This window comes from Bos indicus, chromosome 21 (genome assembly GCF_029378745.1).
Source record: "Bos indicus isolate NIAB-ARS_2022 breed Sahiwal x Tharparkar chromosome 21, NIAB-ARS_B.indTharparkar_mat_pri_1.0, whole genome shotgun sequence".
Taxonomy (NCBI): Eukaryota; Metazoa; Chordata; class Mammalia; order Artiodactyla; family Bovidae; genus Bos; species Bos indicus.
In genome coordinates this window covers 45742955-45755567 of record NC_091780.1, presented here as the reverse complement: position 1 = coordinate 45755567, position 12613 = coordinate 45742955, and the positions used below count along the sequence as shown (strand labels likewise).

Here is a 12613-nt window from a genome sequence, read left to right as displayed (position 1 = left end):
GAGATGCAAGGGCCAAAATTCTTAGTCCCTGGAGAGGCTTAGCTCATGAGGCCTTGTTCATTGCCTTATCCCCAGGCCTCAAGGCAGGGTCTGACTTGGAGGCCCCACGTTTTTGGTCATCAGTAAGAACTAAGGGGATTTTCCTTGCATTGACAGGAGGAGATGGTACAATCCCATGGCCCTTGCAAAACAGCACTCCTCCCCTGGTCCTCTCAGAGCTCATTTTCTCAGGAGACTGCTGGACACAGAGGCACAAAGAAGCTGGTGGCCTTCTCCAGGTCACCCTGCAACAGAGAGTCTCTCCAGACATTCTGTCAGGATCAAAGAGCTACTTTTGCAGAGGGAGGTGATTTTGTCTGCTGCTGCTGCTGCTGCTAAGTTGCTTCAGCCATGTCCGACTCTGTGTGACCCCCATAGACGGGCAGCCCACCAGGCTCCCCCGTCCCTGGGATTTTCCAGGCAAGAACACTGGAGTGGGTTGCCATTTCCTTCTCCAATGCATGGAAGTGAAAATGAAAGTGAAGTCGCTCAGTTGTGTCTGACTTCTAACGACCCCACGGACTGCAGCCTACCAGGCTCCTCCATCCATGGGATTGTCTGATGAGTCCATCCGAAACTTAGAGCTTGACCTATATTACTTAAGGAACACCAGCATGGCTATCTTCAGCTTTTTTGCCTTCAGTCTTGGCAAGAACTTATGACAAGAACAGTTCCCCAGTGACTGTCAGGCCCCTGGAGTCTGCCTAAGGGGAGTGACTCCAGTTATACGACCAAGGCGAACGTGGCTCTGACAGGGGTTACCAACTAACCAGCTAGATCCAGATGATAACCAAGGTGCTGTTCTCAGCTTCTATCCCTGGAAAACCCAAGCTCAGGCGGGCACTCTGAGTCTCTTAGATGGGGCTGCCCCTGGTTTATCCCTACGCTGACCAGGGAAACCAGGTCTGTCCTGTTCTTCTTCTGCTTCTCCTTTTCACCCTCATTCCAGTAGTACCCAGTGGAGGATTAATCACTGCAGTTCTCGGTAAAAACCTACCTAAATGATTGGATTAACTCTGAGACTTGCAGGTCAACTCCTGAAATAAGGTTAGCTGTTGATGTCTGTCATGCAGACAATCTTGTGGTAGCTGCTCAAAAGAAGCATCAACAACTTCATCAAAATTTCGGTAACACCACTTGCCTTCTGGGACAATGGCACGTTCCCTTCTCCTGCAAGCACTTTCCCCTATGTTCCCTCCATGTCCCCCCGGATCTGGAGGAGCCCTAATATTGCACAGGAGTGGGTGGTCTGCAGAAAGCCCTGCTGGAGCTGCTTGGAGCCTTTGCAAGGGGCCCCCAGGCTGAGGTTGCCACAAGCTGGGCTGCCCAAAGAGGTTAATTATTGTTGAATATTTGCATTTTTTGTCCCCTGACTGGCTTTAGGAGTCAAGGATGAGATCAGCAAAGACAAAGATGACAAGAATCTAAGGCATATGGGTCAGTTCCTGGAAACCTGCTTGCCTCCTCAGCACACTAGTAAGCTGCCCACTGACCAAAAGAGGGGTAAAGGTGGGATGAGCCCCAAATACCCTTGACTATGACCAGGCCGCCTGCAGTTACCTCTTAAAGCGTTTCCTAAGATTAGCAAACACCAGACCTGACTGGGGAGCGTCCTCAAAATACACATGCCCAAAGCAGCCTCCTGGGAACCCTCTGTGATGTGAGAGATCAAGGCAGGGGGCCAAGCTTGTACACTTGGGGAAAGTTCCTCTGGTGGTTCTGATGTGAAATTCTGGCTAAGAACAGTCAATCTAGCACATTTCAGTTTAAAAGTCTTCACTGCTTACTCTCATGGGATGTGGGCATAGGTAAGTGGTATTACACAGAATTTCAAACCACACGAGCTCAGTGATTTCCTTCTTGTATAGGGGTATCATTGAGCAAATCGTGCTTATCGTTGCCTTGGAGGTTCTTTTTGAGTCAGAAGCAAGCACCAACACCCATCTGATGGTGTGCTTTAAAACCAAGAGAAGCAGGACCCTCTCTTTTAAAGGAAGGGTCACTCAAGCTGGGGTCAGTCAGATGCACAACGAGTGAGAAAGGTGAGAATGTGCAGCAGGGAATTCTGGAGACTCTGTTTCCCCTTCGGAGGCACCTGCATTACGTGTAGCGTTCACAGTTTTGCCCGGGGGAATGGGAACACACTTCACGCACGTGCCGAGTTTAGGCCACCTGGGTTAGGGCTTTCCTGTAGTCTGGAACTGAGAAAAGCCAGTGTCATACACAGGGTTCGCACGAGAAGGCTTGACCAGCACATGACCAGCTGAGCAAGGCTCCTCTCCAGGTAATATGCTAGGATATGTGAACACTTCATATGAAGGTATGAATACCCACACCTTCACTTTTGGTATTTTACTGGGAAAATTTAGGCTTGTTTGCTCTTAGTAGGACTGAAACTTCAAGTTAAAAAAAAATTGTGCTTTTCAGTATAGGGTTTTTAGAATTCAGGGCTTAATTTTTGTCTGATTCTATGAATAATAACTAATCCACTGGAAAAGACTTTGAAAATACATTAAAAATAAGTGAGAAATTATTTATAAATTTGTTAAAATTTATGAACATTTTACATTTAAAAAATTAGTAAGATTTATTTTTTAGAAAGTTTTAGATGTACAGAAAAATCTAGTGGTAATTGTACTGAGTTCCCATTAACATCCAGCTTCCCACATACACGTTTTCCCTATTATCAATATCCTACATTAGTGTGATATATGTTACAATTAATGGACCAATATTGATACATTATCATGATCTAAAGTCCATACTTAGAGTTAGGTTTACCATTACGTTGTACGTTTCTTTTTTATATTTATTGTTTGGTGGAGCCACACGGCTTGCAGGATCTTAGTTCCCAGACCAGGGACTGAACCCAGGCTATGGCAGAAAGCTCCGAATCCTAACCACTGGATTGCAAGGGAATTCCTTGTGTTGTATATTTCTATCGGTTTTGACAAATGCATAATGTCCCGTATCCATCATTACAGTATCAAATAAGTTTCACTGCCCTAAACCTGTTCTCCACCAGTCTTTTCTCCCCACTCTCCCACATACCCCTTCCAAACTCCTGGCAACTACTGGTCTTTTTACTGTCTCTATACAGTTTTGTCTTTTTCAGGATGTCTTATAGTTGAAACCATACACTATGTAGCTTTTCCAGACTGGATTCTTTCACTTACAAGATGCATTTAAGTTTCCTCCATGTCTTTTGTGGCTTGATAGCTCGTTTTCTTGTTACCACGGAATAATATTCCGTTGTCTGAGTGTACCAGTTTGTTTTCCATTCATTTAATGAAGATTATCTTGGTTGCTTCCAGTTTGGGGCCAATTATGGATAAAGCTGCTATAACATTTGTGTGCAAGCCTTTGTGTGTGGGGGCACAGCTGGATGTTATAGTTAAGAGTGTGGTTACCTTTGTAAGGAACTGCTGTACTATCTCCCAAAGTTGTTGCATTTTGCATTCTTATCAGAATTCTTACTGCTTACTGCTCTGTACTGCTCTTACATTCTTACTGATGCTCTGAAGCCTCACCAACAGTTGGTATTGTTGATTTTAAAAAAAGTTTTCCATTCTAAAAGATGTTTAGTGTGGTATCTCATTGTTTTAACGTGAAATTCCTGAGGACATAGGATGTTGAGTGTATTTCACATGCTTCTTTACTATCTATATTTCTTCAGTGAGGTATTTGTTAGATTTTTTGTGAACTTTTAAATTGGGTGTCTGTTTCCTTATTGTTGAGCTTTGAGAATTCTTTGTAACTAATATGCACACACATACACAGAACTCTTAATGTATTTTGGATACCAGTCCTTGGTATCCTTTGGATACCAAACACGTGTGTGTTCTAGTCTGGCCTTGTCTTTTTATTCTCTTAAGTGTCTTCATAGAAGTTTTCAATTTTAAAAGTCTATCAATTTTTTCTTTCATGGATTGTGCTTTTGGTGTTTTATCTAAAAGCTCATTGCCAAACACAAGGTCACCTAGATTTTATGTTATTGTCTAGAAGTCTTACAGTTTGGTGTTTCACATTAAGTGAAGTTTAACTTAAAGATCCAATGTAAGTTAACTCTGTGATAGATAATGGTCTGTATCTATTAACAGATACATGTTTTTGCATGTGGATACAGAATCGTTGCAGAGCACCATTTTCAGAAAGAGTATTCTTTCTCCAGTGGATTGCTGTTCCCCAGTGGATCCCCACAGTCAAAGGCGTTGGCATAATCAATAAAGCAAAATTAGATGTTTTTCTGGAACTCCCTTGCTTCTTCGATGATCCAGAGGATGTTGGCAATTTGATCTCTGGTTCCTCTGCCTTTTCTAAATCCAGTTTGAACATCCGGAAGGTCACGGTTCATGTACCGTTGAAGCCTGGCTTGGAGAATTTTGAGCATTACTTTGCTAGCATGTGAAATGAGTGCAACTGTGCTGCAGTTTGAGCATTCTTTGGTATTGCCTTTCTTTGGGATTAGAATGAAAACTGACCTTTTCCAGTCCTGTGGCCACTGCTGAGTTTTCCAAATTTGCTGGCATATGGAAATTGTGAAATGATTCTTAACAAAATTGCGTTTAGAATCAAACCCATACCCACCAGAGATGTTCAGAGGGTTCAAACAAACCTTGTGCACACCAGGACCCAGAGATCCCACAGAGACTGAACCAGAACTGTGTTTGAGTGTCTCCTGCAGAGGTACAGGTCAGTAGTGGACTGCTGCAGGGACAGGGGCTCTGGGTACAGCAGACTGGGGTATGGCATAAGCCCTCTTGGAGGAGATTGCCATTTACCCACAATAGTGGCGCCAGAACTTACACAGGACTGGGAAACAGACTCTTGGAGGGCACAAACAAAATCTTGTCTGCACCAGGACCCTGGAGAAAGGCGCAGTGACCCCTCAGGAGACTGACCCAGAATTGTCCATGAGTGTCCAGGAGTCTCCAGTGGAGATATGGGTCAGTGGTGGCCTGCTACAGGGTTGGGGGCACTGAGTGCAGCAGTGCATGTATGGACAGTCTGAAGGAAGTCGCCATTATCTTCATTACCTCCATCATAGTTTGGCCTCAGGTCAAACAACAGCCCCGCCCATCAACAGAAATTTGGATTAAAGGTTTACTGAGCATGGCCCCACCCATCAGAACAAGACCCAGTTTCCCCCTCAGTCTCTCCCATCAGGAAGCTTCCATAATAAGCCTGTTATCCTTCTCTATCAGAGGGCAGACAGACTGAAAACCACAATCACAGAAAACTAACCAATCTGATCACATGGACCACAGCCTTGTCTAACTCAATGGAACTATGAGCCATGTGTAGGGCCACCCAAGACAGATGGGTCATGGTGGACAGTTATGACAAAACATGGTCCACTGGAGAAGGGAATGGCAAACCACTTCAGTATTCTTAAGAACCCTATGAAAAGGCAAAAAGATAGGACACTGAAAAATGAAATCCCCAGGTCAGTAGGTGCCTAATATGCTACTGGAGATAAGTGGAGAAATAACTCCAGAAAGAAGGAAGAGACGGAGCCAAGGCAAAAACACCACCCAGTTGTGGATGTGACTGGTGATGGAAGTAGAAGTCTGATGCTATAAATAGAGCAATACTGCATAGGAACCTGGAATGTTAGGTCCATGAATCAAGGCAAATTGGAAGTGGTCAAACAGGAGATGGCAAGAGTGAACATCCACATTTTAGGAATCAGTGAACTAAAATGGACTGGAATGGGTGAATTTAACTCAGATGACCATTACATCTACTACTGTGGGCAAGAATCCCTTACAAGAAATGGAGTAGCTCTCATAGTCAAAAAAAGAGTCTGAAATGCAATACTTGGACGCAATCTCAAAAATGACAGAATGATCTGTTCATTTCCAAGGCAAACCATTCAATATCACAGTAATCCAAGTCTGTGCCATGACCAGTAATGCTGAAGAAGCTGAACGGTTCTATGAAAACCTATAAGACTTTCTAGAACTAACACCTAAAAAATATGACATTTTTAATTATAGGGGACTGGAATGCAAAAGTAGGACGTCAAGAAATACCTGGAGTAACGGGCAAATTTGGCCTTGGAGTACAAAATGAAGCAGGGCAAAGGCTACTAAGAGTTTTGTCAAGAGAGCACACTGGTCATAGCACGCACCCTCTTCCTACAACACAAGAGAATACTCCACATGTGAACATCACCAGATGGTCAATACCAAAATCAGACAGATTATATTCTTTGCAGCCAAAGATGGAGAAGCTCTATACAGTCAGCAAAAACAAGACTGGGAGCTGACTGTGGCTCAGATCATGGACTCCTTATTGCCAAATTCAGACTTAAATTGAAAAAAGTAGGGAAAACCACTAGACCATTCAAGTATGACCTAAATCAAATCCCTTATGATTATCCAGTGGAAGTGACAAATAGATTAGGGATTAGATCTGATAGACAGAGTGCCTGATAAACTATGGACGGAGGTTTGTGACATTGTACAGAAGGCAGTGATCAAGACATCCCGAAGAAAAAGAAATGCAAAAAGGCAAAATGGTTGAGGAGGCCTTACAAATAGCTGAGAAGAGAGAAGCAGAAAGGCAAAGGAGAAAATGAAAGATACACCCATTTGAATGCAGAGTTCCAAAGAATAGCAAGGAGAGATATTGAAAGCCTTCCTCAGTGATCAATGCAAAGAATTAGAGGAAAACAATAGAATGGGAAAGACTAGAGATCTCTTCAAGAATATTAGAGGTACCAAGGGAACGTTTCATGCAAAGATGGACAAAAAAAGGACAGACATGGTTATGGACCTAACAGAAGCAGAAGCTATTAAGAGGTGGCAAGAATACATAGAACTACTACACAAAAAAGATCTTCATGACCCAGATAACCAAGACGGTGTGATCACTGGACTAGAGCCAGACATCCTGGAATGTGAAGTGAAGTGGGCCTTAGGAAGCATCACTATGAACAAAGCTAGTGGAGGTGATGGGATTCCAGTTGAGCTATTTCAAATCCTAAAAGAAGATGCTGGGCAAGTGCCTAGAAAATACCATAGACAGAGGAGCCTGGCGAGCTACAGTCCATGGGGTTGCAAACAGTTGGACACAACTTAGCAGCTAAACCACCATGGCCCATTCCAGAAATGCCCCACAAGAACTTAAACACTTACTCACCAGTTTCAGCAGATACTCTTTATACAATTTCTGGTGTGTTAGGCTTGCACACAGGGTTTCCTGTTCAGAGAAACCCCTGAGACAGGGAAGCAGAGAAATGTACAAATTAGTTGGATTTTCCAGAATATAAAATAAATGAAGGTTAACAGTCATCCTAGGATCATTCATGGTTTCAGTCGGAGTGCCATTATCATGTTAGCTGTTAGGACTTGTTTCTTGTATTTTGTGATTATTGATCGTCAGAATATATTTCACCTTAGCATTTCTGATTCTTTAAGAGACCCTAAAGATCCTTAATATAGTAATTTGATTGTGGCACATATCTGAATGCTAGATTTGGGGCTAGTGAGGGAGCTGAGTACCTAGTCCGTTGTTCATGTAATCTAAATGGTAAAAGATGTTTCTTCATGTGGGTACCAAAAGAAGGAAAGCTGTATGTTTACCCAAAGAGCTTCATATTCATGAATGTCTGGACATACCCCTCTGAATGTCAGTATTCAACTGCATATTTCTTACTAGGAGTTGATCAAAATGCCCTTTGGGTAAAAATGTTTAGTTTTAACATTTTTTTTTTTTAGCATTTGAATAAGACTTCCATGTTAACCCTGTTGTCAATCCAAGACTCTGTTAAAAACAGAATTAGAGCACTGAATGTTTACATACTTAAAACTCATCTCTGTTTCTTCCAGTTCTTTTAAGTATAAAATAACCAATTTAATATTGGTTAACTTAAAACTACTTCTTAAATTCATCTAGATTTTGTATTAACATTTTCTTAACAAATGAGTAAATTTCCATTTTCTACACCAGAAGATATTTTCTTATAGAAAAATCCAGTTATTGCCAGTCTCTCACCCATGATTCCAGGAGGGTGAAGCTACTCAAGGCCGTCAGGGTACAGAAATTCAGAGTCTTTTCAGGGGAGCAGTTCTTCACACAGACTCCACTTTCAAACTGAAAGCAGCACTTTATAGAGCCTAGTTGATCTGGATGGGTAATCCCAGGGCAGCAGCCTCAGAATCGGAAGAACTCTGCTTCCCTTTTAGGACACAGTACAACTCATGACTCAGTTCTGAAGAGGATGTGGTCGGTGAAGTTTCCTGCATCTGGTGGTCACAAGTTCACATTGCTCCCGCTCTGCAGGCCTGTTGGCTGCAGGAATAGGAGCAACTGACTACAGGGATTGGTATTAGACCAGCAGCCATGCTCACCTGCCTGAGGTAACAACATCAACAGCACCAGACTTACCCGGTGCAAACAAGAATATGGAATGTATTGGCCTTAGACATTCCAAGATTTTTGGATCCTCTGTAACAATTAGTGAAGCTTCCTAGGTGGCTCAGTGGTAAAGAACCCACCTGCCAATGCAGGTTTGATCCCTGGGTGGAGATCCCCTGGAAAAGGAAATGGTAATCCATTCCAGTATTCTTGCCTGGAAAATCCCATGGACAGAGGGGCCTGGCAGGCTACAGTCCATGGGGCTGCAAAGTTGGACATGACTGAGCTACTAACCACATACTTACATAACAATTAGTGGCTGAGGTCACCAGGGATCTACTCTGGCAAGTTTAAATACTTAATTCAAAAAAAGATTATTCAAAATATAGTTTGCTCTTTTTCCCTTAGTGTTGTTTATGGTGGTATCTCTCCTTTACTATAGACCAATTTCTTAAAGTCTGCTTTAAATAATCAATCTTAAGGCAGCAAAGAAAATACACTTTCTACAACTTTCTAACCCTATTGTTTCCCAAAGGTAACTACAATTTCTGCTCTTAAAAATACTGGTTCTTATTGAGTATAGATTAAATGTGTACCTCAACTACTGAAGATCAATAAAGCTAATCATTTTACTATAGTTAAAACCTCCAATGGTACTTGGAATTCAAGTTCAGGAATGAATGAGGAATTGTAAAAAAGACGGCTTCCCACGCCAAGTTACTACAGTCAGAGCAAGTTTTGAAACCAGAGTTTTAGTTTGTGATTTATTAATTATGCCATACAAACTACAGTTTAAATTTCTGGCTATTAAGTTCCTTAAGCCAAAGAAACGTGGATCCCTCAACAAAGATGAATAAAAACTACCATGTGAAGGTGGTGAACATTAATTTAACAGTGTGCACGTACCGAAGACTTAATACTCTAAATTCGAGGTAAAAAAGACAGGATGCAATTATTTTCCAAAAGCATTGGTTTTATTTATACAGACAGAGTCCTAACCATTTCAGTGGCAGCAAGAGTGGGAGAAGTTCCTTTTTCAATCGAGGGGCCCCCAAAATGTTGGTCTGTTGTTACCAAACACACAGGCAAGTGGCGTCACGGATTTGGTAAACTAACTACAGTGTCTAGTCTCTCTCTGCTAGAGCAACAAGGTGAGCGTCAATCTCTGCTTCTGTAAGAATCCTGGAAGGCAAAGGGAAAAAAACCCCACAACTATTTACTTTTTGAAAACCTTTTATTATGCAAAATAAACACACACATACAAAAGTAGGATAGCAATGACCTTTTGTGTACCTATCACCCAATTTGATAGGTTGATACCCACCTGATTCCTGATTTAGGAAGATGCCCTGGAGGAGGGCATGGCAACCCACTCCAGTGTTCTTGCCTGGAGAATCCCATGGACAGTAGGAGCTTTGCGGACTACAGTCCACAGAGTTGCACAGACACAATTGAAGTGACTTTGTGTGCATGCAAGTAGTTTATACAGTTGTTTATGCTTATTATTTAAATACTTACTATCTAGCTATTATTTATATATATAAATATATATATATTCTATTTATTATTTAAATACTATCACAATTTATAAATGATACAAGAGTTTTCTGAAGACATAGGCTCTTTGGTTTCTTATTTATTTAACTAGTAGATGAAAATAAAGATTTTAAAGGTTATAGCAGGGTCTCAGAATAGAACACAAGAACTAATTGGAGGTCCTTTAGAGAAATTGCTCCCGCTGGAATTTTACTGCTTTAAAAAAAAAGAAAGTAAGAAAAAAAAAAGGCAATCTTTTCCTCCAGGGGATAAAGGGGAATTCAATTATGTTTTTTAAAAAAGTTCTATAAGTTTTTCTTAAATCTTTCAAGTTTATATCACTTACCCGAAGGCAACAAAAAGGACAAACTAGAAAAATGTACTAAGGAAGCTCTGAAAGGTCTGGTTAAGCTTAGTTTACTACTTTTGTTCCCCAGCCCTAAACTTGACATGTGTTTTTTTAATTCTGACCTAAAAGTAAATACACGTAACAGTTAACATGCCTTCCAGCAGCTTCCTTGCATCTGTGATTTAACAGAAACATTCTCTATTCACAAGAGTATCAGGTTCATGGTAAAAGTCTGCTCGGAGGATTAAGTGAGCTGATAACATGTTAAGCACCCAGTACAGACCTGACTCATGGAAGCTGTGAGTAAGAACAGACAAGCATCCAGTCCAGCATCAGATATTCAATTAGCTGTATGCAAAATCTGGGGGTTTCAAAGATACCCAGATAGGGTCTGATGTACATCAGTATTTCATATTGTTCTTCAAAGCTCCATTTAAATAACCACTAAATAATCAAAGCTCCATCTGAAAACTACTAGTTTGGAGCTGAATTTCTATTGGCCTTAAGCTAAAAAAAGAAAAACTCTTATACTTACTTTACTCCTTATATAAAAGAGGTTATTATATATCACCTCTGGTATTAGGTATAAAATAAATAAAATGAGAAAAAAAGCAGTTATGTCTGTTTTAAGGAGACATCCAATAAGTTTTAAAACAGACCTCTCAGGACCTTGCTGGTGGTCCAGAGGTTAAGAATCCCCCTTGCAGTGCACGGGGACGCGGGTCCAATCCCTGATGGGGGAACTAAATCCCACAGGCTGTGGAGCAACTAAGCCTGTGCGCCGCAACTACCGAGTCTGTGAGCTCTGGAGCCCACACACAAGCAGAGTGTGCAACAAGGATGCTGCGTGCTGCAACCAAGATCCGACGCAGTTAAACAAACAGTAAAATAAACGACAATAACAACAAAACCAGATCTCTCAAGTGCTAGGGAAAAACCTAACTCGTTCAAAAAAGTGTTTTTTCTTCAAGTTGTAGGTCAATGAACCAACATACCTCCGCCTTTCTACACCAGAATTTATCACCAGGCAAACTTCTTTAAGTACCTTACCCAACAATATATCTCACCTGAATTTAGGATTTTCGACTGTAACTACTCCAACTTCTATTTCTGAAGGTTTGAAATCAATTGATAGAACAGTAGACAGGCATGTAATCGCAGTCTGAAAAAAAGTATCAATATTTAAAATAATATAGAATTTTTCAGAGATTCCAAGATTTTTCTCATCCTAATCTTTTTCAACTCATGAATTAACCACAAGCTATTCATTTTTGAGGTGGTAGTTCAACAGCCACACAGATTGCTTAATTCTAAGATGTTGCCTGCCAATAACAAGAAACTTGTTTATACCAAGTTGAGCTATAAATGAAAGGCATCTCACAAGAAAAACAGGGTGATTAAGACAAAACAGTCTGTTTACCTGATGATCACTACATGCCACACAATAGGCTCAGTACTTGGAGTAAGACGTGGAGAGGATAAAAGATAAATATAGCCTTCTTTTAAGGAATTTACAGTGATAATACTTTAAGAATGTTTTAAGTGGCTTTGTACGTGATGTGATTAATTAATTCACGTAACTATGAATTGCAATTAAAAAAAAAAAAACTTAAGAGACATTTAAACAGTACCTCCCACATAAGAACGAGATTCACATTTCCTGTTAGTATATGATAATACTGCCAACCAAACAAAGTATTAGATGATAATTTTTCCTTTCTTGTTTATCAGAATCATGTTAGTCTTCAGAATTGCTGTATCCCAGACCTTCTTTTCAACAATTTACTAAAATTTTGTTTTTAACTTCTTGGCAATAAATAAGAAGCTTCTTTAGTCTAAGGTTGTTACTAAGTACTTGTATAGGAATTTTGGCTTGTCCTGTCAATTTAAAACTTCCCAATTATAACCAACAATCCCCTCAAGAATACTGCTTAATGCTGACTCTAGGCATTCCAGTTATAATTTCTCTGTCAAGTTCTCCTGTGAGCATACTATTTTACTATGAAGATATCTGCTTCCCTGAAAACTTGGTGTGTGACTGCTTTTCTTTTAGGACCGTAAGAGCAACATTACTGACTCAACTTTCTCACTTCTGCTTCCGGTTAGCTTAAGTCTAATTTAAATCCCAGCCATGCAGGTTTTCGGCCTGGTCTTGACTTGACTCTCAGTTATATTTTCCCATTTTATGTGTTTTGCTGAAAGCAGTCTCAAATACAGTATGAGACAGAGAATTAGATGAATAAAGCAGTCCTCACGGTTCCCATGTGACACCAATTTTACTATTAACCTGACAAATTTGGATATCATGAATATCCCAGGAATAGC

General features: G+C 40.8%; 1 protein-coding gene and 1 long non-coding RNA gene across 3 annotated transcripts in view; both read right to left on the bottom strand.

Annotated features, from left to right (window-relative positions):
- Positions 1–1137: 1137 nt before the first annotated feature.
- Positions 1138–8034, bottom strand: LOC139178230 (uncharacterized). The gene is made up of 2 exons (XR_011562664.1): positions 7186–8034; positions 1138–4406 (listed from the first exon to the last, which is right to left on the bottom strand). It is a non-coding gene; the product is annotated as an uncharacterized lncRNA (long non-coding RNA).
- A 1321-nt stretch (positions 8035–9355) lies between these two features.
- PSMA6 (proteasome 20S subunit alpha 6) overlaps positions 9356–12613 on the bottom strand; it is a 38722-nt gene continuing 35464 nt past the window's right edge. For both annotated transcript variants that reach the window (XM_070775458.1, XM_019983795.2), the window contains exons 6-7: positions 11356–11450; positions 9356–9585 (exon numbers count right to left, since the gene is read on the bottom strand). In XM_070775458.1, coding sequence (XP_070631559.1) covers positions 9528–9585; positions 11356–11450 — 153 coding nt within the window. In that variant the 3' untranslated portion in view covers positions 9356–9527. The remainder of the gene's footprint in view (positions 9586–11355; positions 11451–12613) is intronic.